This window comes from Diceros bicornis, unplaced genomic scaffold (assembly GCF_020826845.1).
Source record: "Diceros bicornis minor isolate mBicDic1 unplaced genomic scaffold, mDicBic1.mat.cur scaffold_67_ctg1, whole genome shotgun sequence".
NCBI lineage: Eukaryota > Metazoa > Chordata > Mammalia > Perissodactyla > Rhinocerotidae > Diceros > Diceros bicornis.
In genome coordinates, this window is record NW_026691553.1 from 905,987 (window position 1) to 931,619 (window position 25,633).

The 25,633-nt window shown below is 65.8% G+C and overlaps 1 protein-coding gene across 1 annotated transcript; it reads left to right on the top strand.

Moving 5' to 3' along the window:
• The first annotated feature begins 898 nt into the window (after window positions 1-898).
• APC2 (APC regulator of WNT signaling pathway 2) lies at window positions 899-24,723 on the top strand. The gene is given in 16 exon segments (XM_058537581.1): window positions 899-1,859; window positions 8,174-8,332; window positions 8,508-8,598; window positions 8,725-8,905; window positions 9,859-9,967; window positions 10,082-10,198; window positions 11,099-11,176; window positions 11,376-11,474; window positions 12,017-12,058; window positions 12,060-12,408; window positions 13,170-13,265; window positions 15,341-15,480; window positions 15,917-15,994; window positions 16,194-16,310; window positions 16,968-17,182; window positions 18,599-24,723. Coding segments are annotated over 16 exon segments (6,912 nt in total). The 5' UTR covers window positions 899-1,805; the 3' UTR covers window positions 23,586-24,723.
• The last annotated feature ends 910 nt before the right edge of the window (window positions 24,724-25,633 follow it).

A 25,633-nucleotide genomic window follows, 5' to 3' on the forward strand; every position in this document is an offset into this window, starting at 1 on the left:
AGGGGGCGGGACAGGAGCCTCTAACCCCAGAAGTCTGGACTCAGTCCACTTTCTCCAAACCTGCCCGGCCCATCTGCACCGTCTCAGTTAGAGGCAGCTCCTCTGGGGCTCTGGTCTGGACACCCCCGCCCTCTCTGTGTCACCCCCTCCCAGTCGGTCCTAGATCCGGCCACTTCCCACCACTCCCACCGCTACTGCCCTGGAAGGCCTCAGCCATCTCCCACCTGGACGTCACTTTGAAATAAATACAACCGTCATGGTCCCCTGACTCCCCCAGGCCCCAGAATAACGCCCAGCGTCCTCGAGGGGCCCAGGAAGCCCTGCCTGCCCCCTCTTCTCCCCCAACTGGCCCGCCTCCCCGCTGCTCGGCAAACCCTCCTGGCTTGTTCCCACCTCCCAGCCTTTGCATGGGCCGTGCCGTCGGCACGGATGCCCTTCCCACTGGTTCAGGGCACCTGCTCACTCTGGCCTGCCCTCTCCACCCTTTTCTCGCTGCTTGTCCTCTGCCTTCCCGGGACTTAGCACAGCTCCTAATAACACCCCCTCCGCGACCCCTACCGTTCCTCCACCACCATCCCTCCCCAACATCCCCCCATCCATCCCCCCACCGTCCCTCCTGGACCAGCGCCGTCCGCTCCTCGCCCGGGTCTCCGGCGCCGCCCTCGGTCTGTTCTCCCCGCGGCCGCCAGAGGGCGCCGTGGGCACCGAGTCGCCGTCCCTGCTCTGCCCGCCGCCCGGCGTGGCTCCCACGTCCCCCGGGGGGGAAGCCCGCGTCCCCCCGCCCGGCGGGGCCCTGCGCGGCCGCTCTGTCCCCTCCGTCCCCTCCCCGCCCCCGCCTCCTGCCCCCTCCCTTTGCGCTGGCTGTTCCTTCTGCCGGGATGCTCTTCCCACTTGGGTCCCCATTCGAGTTTCCTTCCTAGCAGCCCCCCACGCACCCCACCTCCCCTGCTGTCTCTTCCTCAGCGCTAACCTCTGGCCAACCTATTGTCCTCGTGTTGACTGTCGGTCCCCACCCCCCGTGTCAGTTTCCCACGGGCGGGGGTTTTGACTGTTTTGTTCGTTGCACAGGGCCCAGCACACAGTAGGTGCTTATTATGAGCGTCGGTTAAATGACTGAATGAACGTTTGTTTACGTGCGGTGGCGCCCCATCGGGCCCCTCCGTGCCCACCGCCACCTCGGAGCCCGGCAATCAGCAGGCGCGCAGCAAATCTTTGCTGAATGACTAATGAACCTGGGCGGGCTCGGAAGAGGTGCCCGGGCTTCCGCAGGGACAGCGGTCAAGCGGGCAGCTGACTACGGCCGCAGTGCTGCGCCTCCCTTGGACCCTCCCAGATCTCCATTCTCCGTGGGTCGCCTCCTCCCCGGGTTCCCACCTCCCCTTCACACTATCTGCCCGCTCCCCCTCGGGGGTACCCCAGCCCCTGAAGAGGGAACCGCGCCCCGCTCCTCTCCGCCGCCAAGGACCCCTCCCGCACCTCTCTAGGGACCCCCAGCCCCGTCGGACCCCGGCCCCTCCCCCTTCCTCCTCTGCTCACGCGGGTCCCCCTCTCCATCCCCCTTTCTCGGGATCTCCTCGCGCTGCCCCTCCGAGTCCTCAGTCCCGCGAGACCCCCTCCTCCCGCCGCTGCGAGGTCCCCCAGACCCCCCCTCACTCGCCCCCTTCCCGGAGGAGTCCCCGCCCGGCCCCGCAGTGTGACCCGTCCCCGCCCCTCCCTCCGCGCAGGCGCAGGGAGCCCCGGCCGCCCCCACCACCACCCGGCGGCCGAGGGGCGGGGCGCAGCTGGTCCGAGGCGGCCGCGGCTCCATGGGGCTCCTGGGGCTGCTGAGCCTGCTGCACTCGGCCTTCTTCGGGGATCAGGTAGGGCGCGGGGGTCCCGGCCGCGGGGCCGGGGTCCGGCCTGGGCGCGGCTGGGGCGGGCGAGCCGCCGCCCGCGATGGGGTGCGGACCGCGGGAACGGGGACCCGGCGGGGGGCGCACGGGCGCGCGCACCGAGGCTCCACGGGTCTGGGGTCTCGCGCAGTCGCCGTGGAGACCATTGCCGGGGAAAGCGCCTCGGGATGTGCGCAGGGCGGGAGCCCCTCCCCCGCGCCGCAGCGACCCCCTCCCCCCGGTCTGCGCAAGCGCGGCCTCGCCGGGCCCAGCCCTCGGCCTCGGAGGGGGACCCCCGGATCCCTCCCCACGGTGCGGACGCAGAGACCGGCTGGGGCGGTGGGGTCTGCGGCGGGGGCGCGCCGTGCGGAGGCTCCGGCCCGCACAGGCGGGTGGGGGGGGCCGGGCCACGCCCTTCACCTCTCCGGGCCTCAGTTTCCCCTTCTGGGCGCCGAGTGTAGGGCCCACTCCGAGGTTCACTGACCCTGATGTTCGTAATAACACCCCACCGGACCCGAGCGCTTTGCCGGCCTCTGTAATCGATCTGAACCTTGGGGCCATAACATCCCCTGTTTAAGAGGAAACTGAGGCTGGGGTGCAGCGGGGCTCCCAAGGTCACGCCTCGAGCAGGGCCGGAGCCTGAGCGCGGGGCCGAGGCGCCCGCAGAGGACGCGGCTCGGAGGCCGCAGGGAGCTGTCCGCGGTGCTGACGGGGCCGCGCGCCCGCCCCTCCCCGCCCGGGAAACTGAGGCCCAGAACGGGGTCAGGCGACCCACCCCGGGTCGGGATGCGAGGGCGCGTCCTGCACCGACCCCCCACCTCCAGTGGCAGTCCTTCCTCACCGGTCAGGGCCCTCCCTGCCCGGTCATCCAGCCCGCACCCCATCTCTATGGTCGCATGACGATCTGGTGCCTTCCTGTTCTCCTCTGCCCCCAACCCAGCTCCGAGTCGGGGCCGCCCTGGCTCCACTTCCAGCCCCTGGCACAGCGGAGGCTCGGTGGGGAAGGGCGGGGCACCAAGGGGGCAGAGACGCCCGAGGTCAGGCTCAGAAGGCCCAAAGATACTCCGAGAGTGACCCTACTGTGTGCCCGACCACGTGCTGGGAGGGCGGGGGAGGAGAGGGGAGGGTCTCAGGGTGGGGATGGGGAGAAGCGAGCCCCGTGATTCCACTTTCCCCCTCGAGAACCCAGCAGCAGTAGGGGACGCAGAAGATACCAGGCAGGGAGGCTAGGAAGGGCCCCCCCACTGGGCCTGGGCACTGTGCAATGGAGGGGGGCTGTCTCAGCCCCTTGAGATTGGGCTTGGGGTCCCCAGGGGCTGTGGGGTTTCCCGAAACTCTATGGTTCTAGAATTGCCTGTGATGTCTGTGTTTGGCTGTGGCTCAAAGATTTACAGGGTCAAGGATTTGGGAGGTGTCAGGGATGTGATGTTCCAGAGGCTTGAAGACAAGGCCGTCTTGCCTTGGGGTTTCAGCCCCCCGTGCCCTCAGCCTTCCAGGCCCAGCCACACCCAGATGGGTGAGGGAGGAAGGCCCAGGGCCTGGTGAGCCTCATGTGTGAACTCAGGCAACATGCTCCCTGGCCCCAGCCTCCGTTTCCCCATGTGTACAAAGACAGGACCGGCCATTAGACCCCCAAGTCCCTGCCAGCTCTAAGGTTTGGCTGAGAGGGGCCTGGAGAGCGGTGACATCTGAGACTGGGTGGGGGAGGTGACACTTAGTTCCACGGGGTGCGGGGGCACAGATTCTCCAGCCCACCCCCCAGTGAACAAAACGGGAACCTGAGGCCAGAGAGAGCCATGTCCAAGGTCACACGGGGATGTCAAGGTGGGGCTGAAGCCGGGGCCCTGGGCCCCCACTCCGGCCTTACCCAGTCTGCCCTGCTCTCCCGTGGTCAGCTCAGCCCCGTGACTCCTCCGAGGGGACTGCCCTGCTCTAAACCCCTCCTAACCCCCTCGGTCCAGCCCCCTCGCCTGCTGAACTCCTTGGCCCCACCAGAAGCCCCTATCCCTGAGTGGGCGCTGCCCTCTCAGGGCTCCCTCAGCCTTGATCCCGTGGCCGACTCTTATTCATCCCGAAGAGGCCCAGCACCAGTGTCCCCTTCTCAGTGCAGCCTTCCCAGCTCCAGAGGAGCCCCACTGCCCACTGCACCCCCTCCCCAAGCCCCACAGGCTGGGGACGCCTGGGGATGCCTGGGGACGGCTCTGGAGTCTCCCGGACAGTCAGGCCTGAGTCCTCTCGGGGCCCCAGCATTGCCGGCCCAGGACACGGGGCCTCCTGCAGCAGACCTGGTATGAAACAGCATGGTCCCCCTGCCCTGGGCTGCCCCTCCTGTCCTCCCTCAAACCAGCCCTCACAAAGGCTGCAGCCACCTCCCCATTTTACAGAGGGGGAAACTGAGGGTGTCACGGTGAGCAATTTGCCCTGGCCCCCACAGCCAAGATAAGACAGAGGCAGGCCCCTAACCCGCCTCCCCTGGCCCTGGCGCCTCCTTCTCCATCCCTCACGCACGTGTGCACATGTCGACAGCAGGAAGGTCTGAGCCACAGCTGCAGGTTCCGGCTCTGGGTGTTAAACCCTCAAGTGGCCTCTGGGGACCCATTGAGGATCTGAGACAGCTGGGGACTTGTACTCTTGGGACCCCATGCCCCTCCCTCCTTTGGCTTCCCCCTGTGAGGGTGAATTAGGGGTGCGACGAGGGACAGAGACACATGGTGACAGAGGTTGAAAGAGCCTGAGGGACAGAGGGACGTGGGGAGGGACACAGAGTCAAGGCAGATGTCAACGGAGGAGCTGAAGCTCCGCCAGGGAGACAGGGAGAAATGGGGAGAAATGCTGGGTCCCTGGAGCTGGCCACTGTGCCTGCCCATCCCCCACGCTCCCCCCCCTCACACCAGCCAGGACCCTGGGGGGTCTAGCCTGGATCCCGAGCCCTGTCTCGCCCTGACCCATCCGCACAAGGCCGGCCAGATCCGCGGGGAGGGGCTCCCCGGGAGCTTCCCTTCCCCCCTCCCCTAAGATTCTGATGTAACACCCAGAACTGGATATTTTACTCTCCACTTCTGCGGATCCAGCCGCGGGAGGTTCTAAGAGGCCATCTCACCCCGGAATGGCGTGGGGCACACGGGGTCCTGGTCCTCAGGGTGCCCCCTTCCCTTGCGGGGGCACCCCCCGCACACGCAGCCCCTGGGCCCGCGCGGAGGCCCGACGCCCCGCGGCCGCCGCTGGTCCCCGCCCCTGGCCGCCATTGGCTGTTGCCATGGCACCAGCCCGTCTTCCCGCGCCGCCATTGGCTGCCGCGCCTGCATCCTGCATCCCGCATCCTCCCCCGCTCGCGGTGGTCTCGCCCAGCTCCCGGAGCCGCGGCGCCGTCTGGCCAGGCCTGGATCGGGCTTTGTCCGCCCCGGAGCCTCCTGCCTGCGCCGCGGAGACCCCGGAGTCCAGGAGCCCGTGCCCCGCGGCCGCCCCGGCTCAGGAGGGCCGGGATCTGGGGCGGGGCCCGCGGAGCTGCACCGAGGGAGGGGGACCTAGGCCCGTGGCGCCGCCGCCAGCCCAGCCCGAGTGAGATAAAGTAAGCGCGCTCCCCTGGGTGGAGGGCAGGGGGCGCGGCCGCCGCCTGTACCGGGGGTCTCCATCCCAACACGCTCTGTAGCCTCCGTTTTTCCTGGGTGGAGCCCCCGGGGAAACTGAGCCCCAAGGAGGTGGGCGTCTGCGGCGCTGCAGCTGTCCCACGCACACACCCACTTACAGGCTTCATCACCCGGGTCTCCCAGAGTCTGCGGGCAGGCCTGCTGTGTGCCTTGGGGAATGGCGCTGCACCTCTCTGGGTGTCAGTTGGATTAGAAGACAGGGAAAGGCCCCCTTGGGCCACGAATGTGCCTCCCTCCCCTAAAATACATCCGCTCACTGTTCCATCAGACGAACACCAGCTATTGGCGCTTTCCTGTCGGTGATGGAGAGCTCTCAGGGAGGCCCCTGATGCAGCCTGGGGTGAGGGGCAGGCAGGAGGGCTTCCTGGAGGAAGCTGCGCTGTGAGGGATGGCAGGAGTCAGGAAAGGCAGGAGAACTGCATGTCAAAGGGCAGGAGGAAGAGTTGCCAGTGGCGGTGATGCGGGGCGTATGTGGAGGAGCCGCATCTTATGCTGAGGGCACTGAGGAGCCACAGGCGGTATTGGAGCAGCAGAGAGATGGATTCCGGCCAGTGACTTTCAAAATGGGAGGGGTGTGGGGAGCTGGGGGAGGGAGGGTGTAGCTGGACAGAGCTTGAGGGGCTGGTGAGTGTGTGGAGTTGGGGACCCAGGCTGGAATGAGGGGGCACCTGGTGGGTGACCCTCCTGCCAAGCTCAGTCTGATGGGGACGCAGGAGTGACCGCTGGCTGTGGGGGGAGTGAAGGTGTCCGCGGCTCGGCCTGGGCCATTCCAGAAGAGCCCCATGAGGGCAGCCCCGGGAAGGGCTCCAGGGGTCTGGGTGTGGGCAGTGCACTGGAGGGATATGCTGGGAATTTTCCTCCACCTCGAGCTTGCCCCTGGCTGGGCACGGCATGGTGGCCTTAGCCAGGACTCAGGGCTCCAGCCGGACCCCAGGGATCTTGCTGCAATCCCAGGCCTGATCCCCAGCAAGCACCCCCAACTGAGCCTCGGGCGGGATCAGTATGGGGCAGGAGGTGAAGGCTGTGGTCCCCAGGTGGCCAGCCTCCCCCGCCTGACACGCTGTCTCCCATTCTGACCGTCCCGTCTGCCCTGTGACTTGCGGATTGCTCCGAGACACGGGCCCACCCCCTCTGCAGGCCTCAGCTTGCACATCTGAGGCATGGGGAGAAGTCTGTCTGCCAGGCCTGTTTCGTGGGTTGATGCGAGGAATGAGTGGGGGACCCCTGCCAGCCTGAGCCCCCTTCCCAGACACTGGACTTCTGAGCACTTCTGGGGCAGTTTTTGGGTTCCATTTATGCCTTGTCTGTCCCCTGGGACTCAGTTCGTCTCTCTGGGAACAGCCCAGTGGTGGTCCCTGCGACTCAGGACTGTGAAAAGAAGGTCAGATGATAGGGCCAGGCTGGCAGTGGGTCCTCCCCTCTGAGCCTCACCCCATTCTCCACCTGGAGCTGAGCCCCCCACCCCTACTCCAGGCCCAACTGTGCCCTGGGGGACCCCAGGGTGGGCAGGGGGCTTCTGTGGGTAGGAGGAGAATGAATGAGCAAGTGAATGCATGAGTGTGGCCAGGTAGGAGAGGAAGGGGAGAGGACAGGTGCCCCCCACCCCCCCGTGGGCAGGGGAGGGCTGGCTGATTTGGGGAGGGGGCTCAGGCTGGCAGGGGGAGGTGGCTCCCAGGGAGGAGGTGGCGGAGGGGATGGGCTGCTATTGGTGCGCCTCAGACAAAGGCGGAGGGAGGGGGCGAGCGCTGATGGGAAGGGAACAAAGAGGGAAGGGGGGCTGTGGGGCTGGACGGCTCTGGCTGGAGGGCCAAGCTGAGGGAGGAGGCGCCGGCCAGCTGGACAGAGGGAGGAGGCTGGCCCGATCGAGAAAGGACAGCCAGACACACAAAGGAGCAGGCGGCGGTGGCAGAGCCCAGGGGAGGGGCATGGGGCGCCGGGGGCCAGCAGAGGGCTGACGGCAGGGGTGCCGGGCCACGCAGGTAGCTACCCTGGATCCAGCCGCTGATGGAGAGGGTGTGGGGCTGCAGGGCATCCAGCCTCCCGACCCCTAGGGTGACCGTGGTGAGCTTGGGTCCATCTGTCCAGCTGCAGGGGCGCCACCATCATCGCGACCATCGCTTTCTTAGAATCTTCACGGCATTGTCATTGCCCATCAGCTGGGCCAGCTGGCGGTCTGTCCACTTTGCCTCTGGGCAGCTGCGCTTCTGCAGGGGAGGGTCTTGGCTGTCCATCTGTCTGTCTGTCTGTCTCTCTCTGGCTGTGAGTGTGTCTGTGAGCCTGGTGGCACTGGGCTGGCCAGTCTGTGTGCTGGTTTAGACTGTCAGGGTCTTGGCTGTTTATCTGTCTGATTGTCTGGCCGGCAGTCCGCACGTGTTTCTGGGAGCCCGGCAGTGAGGGCAGACGTCTGTCTGTCGGTCAGTTGGGCGTTTGAACACCCATTGGACGGCTCTGCCCCTCTGTCTCTCGTTGTCCCTGCCTATGTCTGTCACTCCATCTGCTGCGCCGTCTGTCTGCCGGATTCCCTGGGCCGGCACCGAGGTCCATGCCAGCCACTCCCCTGAAATCCCTGCAGGGTTGGGAGGGAGGGCTGGGGCTTAGGTCAGGGGCTGTCGCCCCCCACACCCTGGGGTGAACGCTCTGACCCTGTGGCCCCAGACGCTGCAGGAGCTGAAGATGACGAGCTCCGTGGCGCCCTACGAGCAGCTGGTGCGGCAGGTGGAGGCCTTGAAGGCCGAGAACAGTCACCTGAGGCAGGAGCTGCGGGACAACTCCAGCCACCTGTCCAAGCTGGAGACGGAGACGTCCGGCATGAAGGTGGGGGCGGGGGCTGGGCGGAGGACACGGGCTGAGGTCACAGGGACAAACACCGGGGCGCTAGATCCAGAGATGGGCAGGCAGGGGCCTGGGGCATCTGGTGGGCGGCGTGGACCCCGGCAGCCCAGGGCAGCGGCCGATGCCCACCAGCTCTCTTTCCTGCCCTCCCCCGCAGGAGGTCCTGAAGCACTTACAGGGCAAGCTGGAGCAGGAGGCCCGAGTGCTCGTGTCCTCGGGCCAGACAGAGGTGTTGGAGCAGCTGAAAGGTGAGGTGCCGGCCTGGGGACCCCCTCTGCACACTTGGGCAACCCCTGGTCCCCCCATGAGGGAGCTGGGAGGAGGAGGGCCGGGGAGGGGTGCTGACCTCGCCCTCTCCCTCTGCACCCACCCAGCCCTGCAGATGGACATCACCAGCCTGTACAACCTCAAGTTCCAGCCCCCCGCCCTGGGCCCCGAGCCCGCTGCCCGGACCCCTGAGGGAAGCCCAGTACATGGCTCCGGGCCCTCCAAGGACAGCTTTGGGGAGCTGAGCCGGGCCACCATCCGGCTGTTGGAGGAACTGGACCGGGAACGGTGAGACCGCGGAAACTTGACCACCCCACGGGCAGCTGTCACATAGCTCTGCTCCTCCAGACTCCGCCCACAGCAGTCTCTGCCCTCTGATTGGCCCACCGGCATATGCTCCTCCCACTGAGCCAGCCCCACCCACCTCGTGAGCCGCCCCTGCCCCGTTTCCTGGCCCAGGACTTCACTTGGAGGACAAAGAGGAGGATGCATTCCCAGCAGAGGGGAAGGCTCCTGGGAGACGTCCTCAGGGGTCCCCGACACTCAGGCGTCACTGGGGACAGGGGTGTGTCCAGTGCCAGGGCTCAGATCAGGCCTGGAGCCAGAGGGGCTCAAGGCAGCCTTTGTGGAGAGAGAGCTGCGGCCCAAGAAACCTGGGCCCGGGGCCAGGAGAGGGAGGCAGGGTCCCGGCGCCCAGCTCAGCTCGGCTGGGTTGTGTGGGATCAGATGGAGCAGTTCCAGAGTGGCCTGGAGTTAAGTTCATGCTCTGCTTTGTGACCTCAAGCAAGTCCCCTAACCCCTCCCTCCCAGCCTCAACCTTTTGCTCTGTAAAATGAGAATGGCAGTGTCTCCCCACAGAGATGTCCAGAAGGAGACTCTGTTGCACCTGGAGCAATCTGAGCCTGAAGCTTGCTTTGTGTAGGCTAGAGGGAGATTAGCAAGTGTCGGAGAGGTGTTAGAACATTTCCCCCCCCAGAATCTTTCTCTGAGGACCAGCATTTACAAAGGAATTACCTTCTCTCCTTTTAATGAATTTTCTGCACCCCACCCAATTTACCCTAGCCCCACCCCCACCCCATCCCAGTGCCGGGAGCGCCGTGGGTGAGACTTTGCCACACTGCCTATTAAACTCGGCACACCGTAAGCGCCCAACAAGTGATTACAAAATAAAAATAAAGAGCACATATTGACGGCTCCCCTCTGGGAGCCCGCCGCCACCGACCTGCCCCCACCCCCCCCAGGTGCTTCCTGTTGAATGAGATTGAGAAGGAGGAGAAGGAGAAGCTATGGTACTACTCGCAGCTGCAGGGCCTGTCCAAGCGCCTGGACGAGCTGCCGCACGTGGAGACGGTGAGCGGGCGGGGGTGCCGGGGGTCGGCCGTGCCCGGCCCTGCCCAGGGCGAGGGGAACGGCGGGGAGGCCCCGGGCGGGCACGCCTCACCGCGGCCCGCGCGCCCCTCCCAGCAGTTCTCGATGCAAATGGACCTGATCCGGCAGCAGCTGGAGTTCGAGGCCCAGCACATCCGCTCGCTGATGGAGGAGCGCTTCGGCACCTCGGACGAGATGGTGCAGCGGGCGCAGGTGCGGCGGGGGCGGGGCCCGGCGGGGGGCGGGGCTACGTGCCGGTGGGCGAATCAGACTGCAGAGACTGCTGTGGGCGGGGCCTGTGGGGGCGGGGCCATGTGCCAGTGGGCGAATCAGGGGGCAGAGACTGCTGTGGGCGGGGTCTGGATTAATGGGCGGAGTTATATGCCTGTGGGCGAATCAGAGGACAGTGCTGTGGGTGGGGTCTGGATTAATAAGCAGAGATATGTCTGTGGGTGAATCAGAAAGCAGAGACTGCTGTGGGCGGAGTTTGGATTAATAAACAGTTATACGCCTGTGAGGGAATCAGAAGGCCGACTGCTGTGGGCGGGGTCTGTATTAATGGGCGGAGTTATATGCCTGCAGGCGAATCAGAGGGTGGAGACTGCTGTGGGCGGGGTCTGGCTCAGAAGGCGGAGCCAGAAGCTAGAGCTGTTTGGGGGTGGAGTCAGAGGAGGCTAAGGGCAGAGACAGTGGGCGGAACCGAGTCTGAACAAGCCCTGGGTATTGACTCAGTGGGCGGGGCAAAGCCAGGGAGTGGGTGGGTCTAGAAAGATGGGGTGGGGCCAAGTCAAGGAGTGGACGTGCCTAGAAGGGTGGGGCAGGGCCAAGTAAAGGAGTGGGCAGGTCTAGTGTGGGGCTCAATGGGGAGCAGGGCAAGGTCAGGGAGTAGGCGAATCTAGGATAGGGCAGGGCCTCCACAGTGGGTGGGACCATTAGAGGATGCGTGGAATCAGAGTCAGGGGTGGGGTTTGGACAATGGGTGGGGTCATACCGGGAAGTGGGCGGAGTCAGAATCAGGGCGAGGTCTTAGTGGGTGGGGCCATATCAAGGAGTGGGCGGGGTCAGAGCGGGAGGGGCGGGGTCAGCCCCTGCATGCGTGATGTTCCCTGGCAGATCCGGGCTTCGCGCCTGGAGCAGATCGACAAGGAGCTGCTGTCCGCGCAGGATCGGGTGCAGCAGACGGAGCCCCAGGTACCGGGAGGGGCGGAGCCAGGGCCCTAGAGAGTGTGACAGCCCCAAGCAGCAGGGAGCCCCAGGGCCCTGCCCAGGGTTCAGGGATCTGCCTGCAGTCGCCACCACATGGGCATGGGAGAGCGGCCGCCATCAGCAGCCTGGGCACGTTGTGGGGTACTCTCGGACCGAACTCCCAGGTCTGGCATTCTCCCCACAGGCCCTGCTTGCGGTGAAGTCGATGCCAGTGGACGAGGACCACGAGACTGAAGTTCCCACGCACCCCGAGGACGGTGCCCCTCAGCCGGGCAACAGCAAGGTGAGAGGGAGTCCAGGTGGGGTCGCTGAGCGGCGGGGGTGGGGGCGGCCCGCTGGGTTGGGATCCCTGCGGGATGTGGCGCCCCCTCCCTCCCCAGGCCTCCATCCAGCGTCCCCAGGTATGGGAGGGCACCTGGGGGGGGCTTCTGATGAGCCTGGTGGGGCCTGTTGAGGTGGGCAGGTATACCTGTGTGTGTCTGGGAGGCAGTCTAGACTGAGATGTAGGGGCCACCCCTTGGAGTGCTCGGTGAGGCCGTTGGGGCGGGAATTTGGCTCTGATGGGCTGGGGGCATCTCGGCAGTGACCGACGCCCCCACCCACTCCCCAGGTGTGTGTGTGGTGGCCCCTGAGGGGACGCATGGCGAGGGCAGTGGGGGTGAGAAGACGATTCTCCTGGGCTGGGGTCGCAGTACTCCCACCATGTTTAGGGGGATCACCAGGGCTGTGGGGGCCGTCCCTGGCTGGGGAGGGTCGGCGGGCTGGCTGGGGCCCAGTGAGCCGGGTGGGGTTCCGCACCCTGACTCCATGCCCTGCCCCTTGCAGGTGGAGGTGGTCTTCTGGCTGCTGTCCATGCTGGCGACGCGGGGACCAGGAGGACACTGCGCGCACGCTGCTCGCCATGTCCAGCTCTCCGGAGAGCTGCGTGGCCATGCGCCGCTCGGGCTGCCTGCCGCTGCTGCTACAGATCCTGCACGGCACTGAGGCCGGCGCTGGGGGTCGCAGCGGGAACCCCGGGGCGCCGGGAGCCAAGGACGCGCGCATGCGCGCCAACGCGGCTCTACACAACATCGTCTTCTCGCAGCCCGACCAGGGCCTGGCGCGCAAGGAGATGCGCGTCCTGCACGTCCTGGAGCAGATCCGCGCCTACTGCGAGACCTGCTGGGACTGGCTGCAGGCCCGGGATGGCGGGAGCGAGGGCGGCGGCGCCGGCGGCAGTGAGTGCGCGGCCTCGCCGGCCACCTCCGCGCAATGGGCGCGCGGCCTGGGCTTCCCGGGTGACATCGTCAGCAGTAACGGCGGCCACCGGCCTTTGCTGTGCACCTTCTCTGTGCCACCTTGTCCTGACAGATGGGCAAAGGGATAGCCATGGGTGACCGTCGCTGGGTGCATGGATAGATTGTGGGTAACCCGCGAAACTGGGGTGCAAACTTTCAGATTCCTAGTTTTTGCAGATGATTGAAAAGTTAATGGATTGGGCCGGCCCCGTGGCTTAGCGGTTAAGTGCATGCCCTCCGCTGCTGGTGGCCCGGGTTCGGATCCTGGGCGCGCACCGACGCACCGCTTCTCCGGCCGTGCTGAGGCTGCATCCCACATACAGCAACTAGAAGGATGCGCAGCTATGACATACAACTATCTACTCGGGCTTTGGGGGAAAAAATACATAAATAAAAATTATAAAACAAAAAAAAAAGAAAAGTTAATGGATGACAAAAGCACCCCTAAGAGGTCCCGAGCCCCAGGCACGGCCTTGTCTCCCTTTGCAGGCAGAGTAAGGCACGCATCCCCTGCCTCATTTCAGAGAGGTTGGCACAGGAGGCTGGCTGCTCTGGGAGGCCCCCCGTGCCCAGCATGCACGGTTTGCAGAGCTCTGGGGTCCCTGCAGGCCTGCAGGGTGGAGAAGGCAGGGAGGGGCAGGGATCCACCAGGGGACATTTCCTGGAGTGGGAGGGCCCTGACCCCATCCCCTCGCCCACAGCCCCCGTCCCCATCGAGCCGCAGATCTGCCAGGCCACCTGTGCCGTGATGAAGCTGTCCTTTGACGAGGAGTACCGCCGGGCCATGAACGAGCTGGGTGAGTGTCCCCCTCGCGGCCTCCACGAGCCGCACGCCGCCCCCCGATTTGGCCCGAGGCCTCTGGCCTCCTTCAGCACTGAGCAGGCTGTTGGCCCTAACGGTCCTGGGCCTCCGAGGACAGGGGGGTGGCCGGGAAGCCAAGAGCAAAGGTGAAGGATCCAGCTTAATACACGGAATCGGACCTACTGACTGGTTTGGGGGCAGGGGCGACCTGGCCAAGTACCAGGCTTGGGAGCCTTACGACACCTCTTTTTCCATATAAAGTAATTGAAACGTGGACAAAGGAAATACCAGATCCCAAAAATCACATTGATGTGCCCAATCTTACTCGAATTATTACAAAATGAGATGGTACTCCTCACTCAGCGGATGGTCAGACACTCCAGGGTTCTATGAGGTCCCCCAGGGTCTGGCTGCCGAGGGAGAGCACCTTTCTGGAGGGGGCTTTGGCAACATGGGCACTTACGAGAGCACACACCTTTTGAGTCGTCCCTCCCCCAGTTGGGAATTTATCCTCTGCCCCAGTTTACCCACAAAGATGCAGAAAAATGGGGGAGGCAGCAGCCGACCCAAATAAAACCGCAAATTCCAGAAGCAACCTAAGTGTCCAACAGGAGGGAATTGGTTAAAGGCAGTGGCATCTTATGCAACTGCTTAAGTTCTCAATGAATCCTAGGGCAAAAGTGGCGTATGTGGTATGGTCCCTTTTCTCTAAAATACACCCGCACACGCGTGCCTCAGAATAAGGGGGGCTCCTGGGCCGTGCTTCCCGCTGGATGAGGCGGGGCGGGAAAGCAGAATTTCAGTTGTCATCACATCCCTGTCTGACCTTAAACATTTGGACTATGAATCTGTGTCACTTTTGTGTTATAAAATAGTGGTTCTCAAAGTGCAGCCTAGGCACCCCTAGGGGTTCCCCAGACCCTTCTAAGAGGTCCCCAGGGTTACAGTTATGTTGATAATAACATGAAGGCAGGATCTGCCTTTTTCACTCTCCTGCTCTCTCGTGTGCGTGTGTGTTCAGTGGGGCTTTCCGGATGCTCTAACTCTGAGGACCGCTGGGCTGTGCATTCTGGGGTTTAAAGGGTTTCTCTGCTTTCAACTCTAGTGTGGTAAATATGGAGGGCTCCAACCCACGTGAACGAAAACTCTTTGGGGTCCTCAAATAACGCTCAGGGCGTACAGGGGTCCCGAGACCCAAAAGCTTGCATGCCACTGGTGTCCGTCAGGACCCCCCAGATGGGCTATCCCTTGTTCCAGACCGGGCCCCGCGCACGGCTCAGATCACAGCCCCCTTCGCTATTGTTATGTTTTTCCTTCCTGTGGGTTCCCAGGAGTGCAGTTTCCAGATTAAGAAGCATAAAGGCCTTGGAATTTTCTCCCCAAAAAACTTCTAATTACGTATTAAGATATTTTTAATCGTGGTAAAATATATATAACATAAAATTTACCACCTTAACCATTTTTAAGCGTGCATCTCAGTGGCATTAAGTACATTCACATTGTTGTGCAACCATCCCCACCATCCGTCTCCAGAACTTTCTCATCTTCCCAAATGGAAACTCCCATCCCCTCCCCAGCCCCTGACAACCAGCAACCCACTTTCTCTCTGTGGATGGGCCTGTTCTGGACATTTCACATCAGTGGAATCACACACCGTGTGTCCTTCTGTGTCTGGTTTTCTCACTGAGCATCGTGTGGTCAAGGTCCATCCACGGTGTGGCTGTGTCAGGGCCTCACTCCTCTTCATGGCTGCATCATATTCCAGTGTGTGGGTGGACACGTTGTGTGTATGTGCAAAGGCCCGGCAGCGAGATGAAGTGTGAATGGAGGCCGAGGGCTGAAAGGAGGCGGGTGTGCTGGTCGTAGGGTACCCAGGGCCCGCGCCCGCAGGCTGCCCTGGAGGAGGTGTCCTCGGAGTTGGGCTTCGAAGGTGGACTTGCGGAGGAGGGAATGGAGGGGAGGGCATTTGAGCAGCGGGAGGCACACAGGCAGAGGCTAGGAGGAGGGCAGGTGGGGTCGTGTGGGGCATCCACCTGCCCCCAGCCTCGCCGAGCCCCCTTGTCCCCACAGGCGGGCTGCAGGCAGTGGCGGAGTTACTGCAGGTCGATTACGAGATGCACAAGATGACCCGGGACCCACTCAACCTCGCCCTGCGCCGATACGCCGGCATGACCCTCACCAACCTCACCTTTGGGGACGTCGCCAACAAGGTGCCCGGGGCCAGTGGGTGGGGTCGGCGCTGCCCCCAGTCTGAGCCTCCCTCCTCCTCATCCTGGCTCAAAATGGCCTGAGAGCTGGGAACTGCTATCCCCAGTCTGCAGGCGGGTAGACTGAGGCCCAGGGAGGCTGGGGAGGGGAGGGCTGTGGCCAGACCGCATCCTCGTGGCCGCTCTGCTGCTGCCTCTGTGGAGAGTGGGGACCCCGGGCTGGGGGAGGCTGGGTGTCTGCTGTCTGAGCCTCAGTTTCCTCATCGGAGCAATGGGGTAACTGCTCTCCCTCCCCCGTGGGGTGAAGATGGGGGCGGGGTTCCAGCTCTTGCACACAGTAGGTGCTCAGTTACTGCAGGAGGGAGCTGGGAGGTGGGGTGGCCTCCCTTGTGCCCCCAGCCCCGCCCACCAAGGTGTCACTTTCCTGTGTCACCCACAGGCCACCCTGTGTGCCCGCCGGGGCTGCATGGAGGCCATCGTGGCCCAGCTGGCCTCTGAGAGCGAGGAGCTCCACCAGGTACCCTGGTGGGGTGGGGCGGGGCGGGGCGTCACGTCCCACTGCCTGGGGCCCTGCCGGCGGAGCCCCCTCCCCAGCGGATGTGATGGGCCTCCCATGAGGGCCGTCCCCGCCAGTCTCCGTGGTGGAGGGCAGGGGTGCGGGACCACCGTGGGAGCCTGGGCCCCGGGTCCACCTCGCCCGCCTGCACCCGCCCCAGGTAGTGTCCAGCATCCTGCGAAACCTGTCCTGGCGCGCTGACATCAGCAGCAAGAAGGTGCTCAGAGAGGTCGGCAGCATGACCGCTCTGATGCGGTGCGTCCTGCGGGCCACCAAGGTGGGCACCGGGAGGGGTGGCGGGGCTGGGGGAGCGGGAGTGAGCCCCGGGCCCAGGGAAGCGGGAGCCGCCACGGCTGTTCAGTGCCAGCCACGCGGCAGGGAGATACCGGCAACAGGTGCTGAGTTCTCCGTCTTGGGGGGAAATCGAGCCAAACCCCCCACAGCTTAGCAGGTGGTCCAGCCTCAGGCAGGCCTGGGGCTACCTCCCCTGCACCTCCAAGACCCCGTGACGGCGGATTTTTATCACTTTTTACTTTTTTTTTGTTTTGTGAGGAAGACTGGCTCTGAGCTAACATCTATTGTCAGTCCTCCTCTTTTTTTCCCCAAAGCCCCAGTAGATAGTTGTGTGTCATAGCTGCACATCCTTCTAGTTGCTGTATGTGGGACGCGGCCTCAGCATGGTGGGACAAGCGGTGCGTCGGTGCGTGCCCGGGATCCGAACCCGGGTCGCCAGTAGCGGAGCACGCGCACTTAACCGCTAAGCCACGGGGCGGCCCCTCACTTTTTACTTTTATCGGAAAACCCATCTGGTCCCTTTTCTTCCAGCCTTTATCGGCGGCTTGATGGGCAGGGCTGGGGGGGTGGGGCTGGCGCCTGGCCCCTCCCCCTGGCTGACCCCCTCCCCCTGGCTGACCCCCTCCCCCGCCGTCCCCAGGAGTCCACGCTGAAGAGCGTGCTCAGCGCGCTGTGGAACCTGTCGGCGCACAGCACGGAGAACAAGGCGGCCATCTGCCAGGTGGAAGGCGCGCTGGGCTTCCTGGTGAGCACGCTGACCTACAAGTGCCAGAGCAACTCGCTGGCCATCATCGAGAGCGGCGGCGGCATCCTGCGCAACGTGTCCAGCCTCATCGCCACCCGCGAGGACTACAGGTCGGCCTCCCCGGTCGCGGTGCACGGGGGGCGCGGGGGTGGGGGACCCCCAGGCGCGGGGGCAGGGCTGGCCAGTCCCACTCTGCTGTGAATGGGGATACACCTCGGTGTGTCCTGCAAACGGATGTCCTCGATTTGTCCCCTGGGACTAATTTTTTAGTATAAGCATATCCCAAATGTTGCATGGCGTGTACTTATACCAAACTTTAGATTATTAAAATAAAAATATGTAGGGGCTGGCACAGTGGCACAGTGGTTAAGTTCACGCACTCCACTTTCACAGTCCGGGGTTCGCAGGTTCGGATCCTGGGTGTACACCGACGCACTGCTTATCAAGCCGTGCTGTGGCAGGGTCCTATATAAAGTAGAGGAAGATGGGCACAGATGTTAGCCCAGGGTCAATCTTCCTCAGCAGAAAAAAAATAAATTAAAAAAACAATAAAATAAAAATATGTATTATTTGGGGCCGGCCCAGTGGCGCAGGCAGTTAAGTGCACGTGCTCCGCTGCGGCAGCCCGGGGTTCACCAGTTCGGATCCCGGGCACGCGCCGACCCACCACTTGGCAGGCCATGCAGTGGTGGCATCCCATATAAAGTGGAGGAAGATGGGCACAGATGTTAGCCCAGGGCCAGTCTTCCTCAGCAAAAAAAGAGGAGGATTGGCAGATGTTAGCACAGGGCTGATCTCCTCACACACACACACAAAAAAAGTATTATTTTCTAAATAATATTAATAATAAATACTTGTTCTTTATTAAAATATTTACTAAGTAATATTAATAAATAATATTTATTAAAATAATATTATTATTTACTAGGTAATATTAATAGTAAGTAATGCTTCTGATGTATGAAGATACATAACATTTATTTTTATAAGAAGTATGTTCCCTAAATTACATGGGATATACTTGTGATAAAGATTTTATTTATTGAAATAAATAAAACATGTATTGATTAAATAATGTTAACAAATAGTACTTAGCATTTTCAAAAACAAATAAAACTGACCTTTAGGATAAGTATATCCCAAATACCACGTGAGACAGAGTGGTGCTAAATCGAGATATACTCCAAGTAAACTTTATTTTAAAAAATAAGTATGATTAATTTGTTAGTAGTATTATTTCATAAATTTTTTTTGTTTCAATAAATAAAGACTTTAGCACAAGTATAGCCCATTGGGTATTTGGGATATACTTATACTACACACTCCTTTTTCCTGAAATTTGAAATTAGCCGGGTGCCTAATGTTTCTTATTTGCTAAATCCGGCTGCCCTGTACCTGGTGGGATGGGGACAGTGGTGCTGGGAGGGACAGGGACACGGGCGAGGGGCGGGATGGGGAGGCTGCCCTGTTCCTGGAGGGATGGGGAGGCTGGCGCGGGGGGCCCACCCTGACGCCCGGTGCTGCAGGCAGGTGCTGCGGGACCACAACTGCCTGCAGACGCTGCTGCAGCACCTCACCTCGCACAGCCTGACCATCGTGAGCAACGCGTGCGGCACGCTCTGGAACCTGTCGGCCCGCAGTGCGCGCGACCAGGAGCTGCTGTGGGACCTGGGCGCCGTGGGCATGCTGCGTAACCTGGTGCACTCCCGGCACAAGATGATCGCCATGGGCAGCGCCGCCGCCCTGCGCAACCTGCTGGCCCACCGGCCCGCCAAGTACCAGGCGGCGGCCACCGCCGTGTCCCCCGGCGCCTGCGCGCCCAGCCTGGCCGTGCGCAAGCAGCGGGCGCTGGAGGCCGAGCTGGACGCGCGGCACCTGGCCCAGGCGCTCGACCACCTGGAGAAGCGCAGCCTGCCCGAGGCCGAGGCCGCCAAGAAGCCGCTGCCGCCCCTGCGCCACCTGGACGGGCTGGCCCAGGACTACGCTTCTGACTCGGGCTGCTTCGATGACGACGATGCTCCCTCGCTGGCCGCCGCGGCCGCCACTGCCGAGCCAGCCAGCCCCGCCGTGCTGTCCCTCTTCCTGGGCAGCCCCTTCCTGCAGGGCCAGGCGCTGGCCCGTGCCCCGCCCGCCCGCCGCGGTGCCCCTGAGGCCGAGAAGGAGGCGGGTGGCGAGGCGGCCGTGGCGGCCAGGGCCAAGGCCAAGCTGGCGCTGGCAGTGGCGCGCATCGACCGGCTGGTGGAGGACATCTCTGCCCTGCACACCTCGTCCGACGACAGCTTCAGCCTCAGCTCCGGGGACCCCGGGCAGGAGGCGCCGAGGGAGGGCCGAGCCCAGTCCTGCTCGCCGTGCCGGGGGCCCGAGGCCGGGCGGCGGGAGGCGGGCAGCCGGGCTCACCCGCTGCTGCGGCTCAAGGCGGCCCACGCCAGCCTCTCCAATGACAGCCTCAACAGCGGCAGCACTGGCGACGGGCACTGTCCCCGCGAGCACGCCCGGCCCTGCCAGCTGGCCGCGCTGGCTGAGCACCGCGAGGGGCCCCCGGGCGGCCATGCGCGGCCCAGCCGGCTTGACCTAAACCTGCCAGGGGGCCAGGCTGAGCCGGCAGCCCGGGACGCCGCGGCCACCGATGCCCGCGTGCGCACCATCAAGCTGTCGCCCACCTACCAGCACGTGCCACTGCTGGAGGGCACGGCCAGGGCAGGCTCAGGGCCCCCGGCGCCCGGGGCTCGGAAGCAGGCCTGGCTGCCCGAGGAGGCCCTGAGCAAGGTGCCGCAGAAGCTGGTGGCGGAGGCCGCCCCGCCCTGCCTGTCCCGCTGCAGCTCCCTGTCATCGCTGTCCTCCGCCGGCCGCCCGGGCCCCAGTGAGGCCGGGGACCTGGACGACAGTGACTCTTCCCTGGAGGGGCTGGAGGAGGCGGGCCCCAGCGAGGCGGGGCTGGACACGGCCTGGCGGGGGCCGGGGGCCGCCTCCCTGCCCATGGCCATCCCAGCCCCCCGGCGCGGCCGGGGCCTGGGGGTGGAGGACGCCACGCCGTCCAGCTCCTCGGAGAACTGCGTGCAGGAGACGCCGCTGGTGCTGAGCCGCTGCAGCTCGGTGAGCTCGCTTGGCAGCTTCGAGAGCCCGTCCATCGCCAGCTCCATCCCCAGCGACCCGTGCAGCGGGCTGGGCAGCGGCACGGTCAGCCCCAGCGAGCTGCCCGACAGCCCCGGGCAGACCATGCCGCCGAGCCGCAGCAAGACGCCGCCGCCGGCCGCCGTGCCGCCGGGCGAGCGCGAGACCACGCCGTTCAGCCTGCAGTGGGAGAGCTACGTGAAGCGCTTCCTGGACATCGCCGACTGCCGCGAGCGCTGCCGCCTGCCCTCCGAGCTGGATGCGGGCAGCGTGCGCTTCACCGTGGAGAAGCCCGACGAGAACTTCTCCTGCGCCTCCAGCCTCAGCGCGCTCGCCCTGCACGAGCACTATGTGCAGAAGGACGTGGAGCTGCGGCTGCTGCCCCCTGCCTGCCCCGAGCGAGGCGGCGGCGGGGGTCCCGGCCTGCACTTCGCCGGGCACCGTCGGCGGGATGAGGCCAGTGGCCGCCGTGAGGGGCCGACGGCCACCGAGCAGGAGCTGGAGCTGCTTCGGGAGTGCCTGGGCGCGGCCGTGCCCGCCCGGCTCCGAAAGGTGGCCTCGGCGCGGGTGCCCGGCCGCCGCGCGCTGCCCGTGCCCGTCTACATGCTGGTGCCCGCCCCGGCCCGCGAGGACGACTCGTGCACTGACTCGGCTGAGGGCACGCCCGCCCACTTCTCCAGCATGGCCTCGCTCAGCGATGAGACGCTGCAGGGACCCCCCAAGGACCCGCCTGGCGGGCGCTCAGACGGGCAGAAGCCCGCAGGCCGAGTGGCTCCTGCCAGGCAGGCTGCCGGGCACCGGCAGAGGGCGGGGGGTCCAGGCCGGAGCTCAGACCAGGCCCTGGGGTCGGGCAGGAGCCGGGTGGGACTTGAGCTGCCCCTCCGCAGGCCCCCGAGTGCCCACGCAGACAGGGACGGCTCCCACCTGGGCCGGGCGCGTGCGGATGGGGCGCTGCAGTCGCTCTGCCTCACGACACCCACTGAGGAGGCCGTGTACTGCTTCTACGGCAACGACTCGGACGAGGAGCCGGCCACGAAGGTGCCACCCCCCCGGCGGGCGTCCGCTATACCCCGGGCAGTGAAGAGGGAGCATCTGGCTGGCAGGAAGGAGACGCAGGCCGCACCCAAGCCAGTGCCCAAGCCAGTGCCCAAGGCTGTGCCCAAGGTCGTGCCGCCCACCCGGGCCCAGCCCAGCCTCATCGCCGATGAGACGCCGCCATGCTACTCCCTGAGCTCCTCTGCGAGCTCCCTCAGCGAGCCCGAGCCCTTGGAGCCGGTGGCCGGCCCGCCCCGAGCCCAAGAGCCAGCCGTCACCAAGGACCCCGGGCCGGGTGGTGGGCTCACCGGCTCCCCCAGCCCGAGGGCCGAGGCAGAGCTGCTCCGGCGCTGCATCGGCTCGGCCATGCCCCGGCGCCGGCCCCAGGCACCGGCCCTGCGGCGTCGCAAGCCCCGAGCTGCCCGGCCAGACGAGCGGCCAACAGAGGGGCCCCGGGAGTGCGGCGAGGAGGCGGTGGGCTCGGACCACGCCTCGGACCTGGACAGCGTCGAGTGGCGCGCCATCCAGGAGGGCGCCAACTCCATCGTCACGTGGCTGCACCAGGCGGCGGTGGCCACCGGCGAGGCCTCGTCTGAGTCTGATTCCATCTTGTCCTTCGTGTCCGGGCTCTCGGTGGGCTCCACCCTGCAGGCCTCCCCGCACAGGAAGGGGCCCCAGCCGCGGGCCGAGGGCCAGGCGGGCAGTGCCGCACGGCCGGAGAAACGGGATGCAGCCCTGACCCAGCGCAGCAGCGGGTCCCGCTTGCCCTGCGGCCCCGAGAAGCCGCGTGGCGCTCCGAAGACCACGTCCGGGGTGCCGGCCGTGCTCCGGGGGCGGACGGTGATCTACGTGCCCAGCCCAGCCCCCCGGGCCCAGCCCAAAGGCGCCCCTGGCCCCCGCGCCGTGCCCAGGAAGATGGGACCACCCAGCCCCGCGCAGCCAGCAGCCCCCGCCACAGCCCCCGGGCTTGGGCAGCCGCGGTCGCGGAGCCTGCACCGGCCCGGCAAGATCTCGGAACTGACGGCGCTGAACCCCCCACAGCGGAGCGCCACGCCACCCGCCCGCCTCGCCAAGACCCCCTCGTCCAGCTCCTCGCAGACCTCCCCTGCTTCCCAGCCCCTGCCCAGGAGGTCACCCCCGGCCGCCCAGCCTGCGGGGCCCCTGCCCGGTCCCGGGACATCGCCGGTGCCCAAGACGCCCGCGCGCGCACTGCTGGCCAAGCAGCACAAGACGCAGAAGTCGCCCGTGCGGATCCCCTTCATGCAGAGGCCTGCCCGGCGGGGGCCGCCACCCCTGGCCAGGGCAGCCCCAGAGCCCAGGGCCCGGGCGGGGAACCCGGGGGCCCCGGGCGCCCGCGGGGGCCGCCTGGGCCTGGTGCGCGTGGCCTCGGCCCGCTCCAGCGGCAGCGAGTCCGACCGCTCGGGCTTCCGGCGGCAGCTGACCTTCATCAAGGAGTCGCCGGGCCTGCCGCGCCGCCGCCGCACCGAACCGTCCCCAGCCGGGGCTGCCGCCACCGCCACCACCTCCACCTCCCAGGGCGGCTCGCCCCGCCGCGGCCGGCCCGCGCTGCCCGCCGTCTTCCTCTGCTCCTCGCGCTGCGACGAGCTGCGGGCGGCCCCCCGGCAGGCCCCGGCCCCCCGGCGACCCCCCGCGGCCCGGCCCGGCCCCGGTGAGCGGCTGCCCCGGCGCACCAGCTCCGAGAGCCCGTCCCGCCTGCCCGTCCGCGCGCCGGCCACCCAGCCCGAGACGGTCAAGCGCTACGCCTCCCTGCCCCACATCAGCGTGGCCCGCAGGCCCGACGGCGCGGCCCCCGCGCCCGCGGCCGACACGGCCCGCCGCAGCAGCGACGGCGAGGCCCGTCCACTGCCCAGGGTGGCCGCGCCGGGCACCACGTGGCGGCGCATCCGGGATGAGGATGTCCCGCACATCCTGCGCAGCACGCTGCCCGCCTCCGCCCTGCCACTGAGGGGCGCCTCGCCCGAGGAGGGCCCGGGTGGCCCTCCGCAGCGCAAGACCAGTGACGCCGTGGTCCAGACCGAGGACTTCGTGACCCCCAAGACCAACTCCAGCACGTCCCCGAGCCTGGAGAGCCGGGAGCCCCCCCAGGCCCCCGCTAGTGGCCCTGCCTCCTTGCTCGGCAGCGACGTGGACGGGCCTGCCCTCGCCAAGGCGCCCACCTCTGCCACCTTCTCCCACGAGGGCCTGGGTGTGGCTGCGGGGGGCTTCCCCGCCAGTCGGCACGGCTCCCCCAGCCGCTCGGCCCGCGTGCCCCCCTTCAACTACGTGCCCAGCCCCATGGTGGTGGCCACCCCTGACTCGGCTGTGGAGAAAGCCCCCGCTGTTGCCTCCCCCAGCATCCTGGAATAGCGGCCCGGGCCGGCCTTCTGGAACATCCTGTCCAGCCCTGCAGCCGTGCGGCTGTCCCGAGGGTGGTCCCAGGGTCCCCCCGCCCACCGAGCCCCGGCCCTCGGAGCCCCCCCCCACTAGCTCGCATGGGCCTCACATCTCACCCGTAGATGCTTGCTTCTTGCCCCGGGGGCTCCAGAGGGACAGGGGGCCATGGGCTGGACCTCGAGTCCCAGCCAGGTAAGCCCACGAGGGTGCCTGCCCCCAGCCCGGCCCACACGCGGAGACCACCCTGCACTCCAGGCCTCAGCCCGGCCTTCCCCTCCGGGGAGCCGGAGGGAGGTGGCAGCGGCCGCCCAAGGTGGGGGACAGGGCTGGGGAGGGTGGCGCCTTCGAGTGCCTGCCAGCGCCCGGAGGAAGGCGGTAATTACCGCGGCGGCTGGGTAATTTGTTAATGATGGCTTTGCCGGTCTGCCTGCCTTCTCAGCCCCAGCTGGGGGAGGGTGTGGCTGAGCCAGGCAGAAAGTTGGCTCCCACCCCGGATGGTGACGTTCAGAGAGCCTGGAGCACCCCGCGGCAGGGGGACAGAGAGCGGGGCCGTCAGAGCAGCCTGGTGCCTCCTACCCCTTGGAAGGAACGAGGAGAGGCAGGCGTGTGGACGACGGGAGGGGGCTCTGGTGCAGACACCAACAGGAGCCCACCCCATGTCCTCGCTCCTGACTGGGGGAGGGACCCCGCAGTGGGTGCCACAGGAAGGAGGCCGAGGAGAGTCAGGGCCGTGACCCTCTGGGAGCTCCTGGGGGCGGGGACGCGAGCCTGTGCTGGCCTCTCTCTCTGCCCATGCAGAGGAACGTCCCCATGGATGGGATCGTTCCCGCCCTAATTTCTTCTTTGCGATGCATGAAGCTCGGATCTGCAGGCTTCCTGCCAGGCACGGCCAGCTCCTCCCCTTTGGGACTGCACAGCTGGGGATTGGCGTGGAGTCGGGGTCTGGAGCCCCAGGGCCACAGCCCAGCCAGCTGGACATGTCGAGGCCGGGGTGCTGGCCAGCAGGTGCTGGAGTGTTGGTGCCAGAGGCAGCGGCGAGACGACGGGGGACAGTGAGCCCGGGAGGCCGGGAGCGGCCACTCCAAGGACCTCCCTCCTCCCCTCTCCCCTGCCAGCGTGCGCGCGGGAGGCGGCCGGGGTCCCTGCTCGGGGCCCCGGGCTGCGTGTTCGGTCTCGGCTCCGAGGGCGCCTTCCTGCGGGAAGAGCCAACGACCTCTTTCCTGCGGGACCGGGAAGGAGCTGCTCTCGCAGGCGGGTCTGCGGTCACAGCCGCCTGCAGAGATGCTGTTTGAGGAGACGGACGACGCCCGGCTTTACTCCTCTCTCTGGGAGGAGGGGAGGCGGGGTTGAGGCCACTGGAAGGTGCTGAAGGACCGTCCCCGCCCACGTCCCCCACTGTCCCTCCCCGTCCCCCACCCTCGGCTGGAAGGAGCTGACCCAGGAGCAGAAGCGTTCCCTCTGGCAGGACCGTCCGCCCTTGGCGGACCCTGTGAGCCGTGCTGATCCCAGACCCCACAGACACCGTGCTGCTGCCAACACACTCACGCTGCGGCCTGCTCCCCAAAACGCCCTGTCCCGCAGCACGGGCGCCAGGGCTGAGCAGGGCATCTTGGACGGATGGCCACAGCTGACCCCCAGGACACACAGGCCCTCAGCCGCGTCTCAGAATCTCCCCATCTCTGTTGCCATCCGTGGGCTGAAGGGCTGGGACTGGGTGGTCTTCCGAGCGCCTTTTTGGATTTGGGGGCTGTTGGACGTTGCCCACTGTCTTCCTAACCACGGACCAGCCGCCCCCAAAATGGCCTGGTTAGGGGGAAAGTGGCGGCAGATCCACCGCCAGCTCGCCTGGCGCGGCTACGCACTGTGAGAGACCCTGGGCAGTGTGCCCGCCGCTGTGCCTCAGTTTCCCCATGTGGGCCGTGGGGAGAACTCCCAGAGCTACCTCTCGGGCGGGCAGGGGGGCCACGTGACTGGCGGGACAGGACCCTCGGCCCCGGGTGTTCCTCCACAGGCAGGACCAG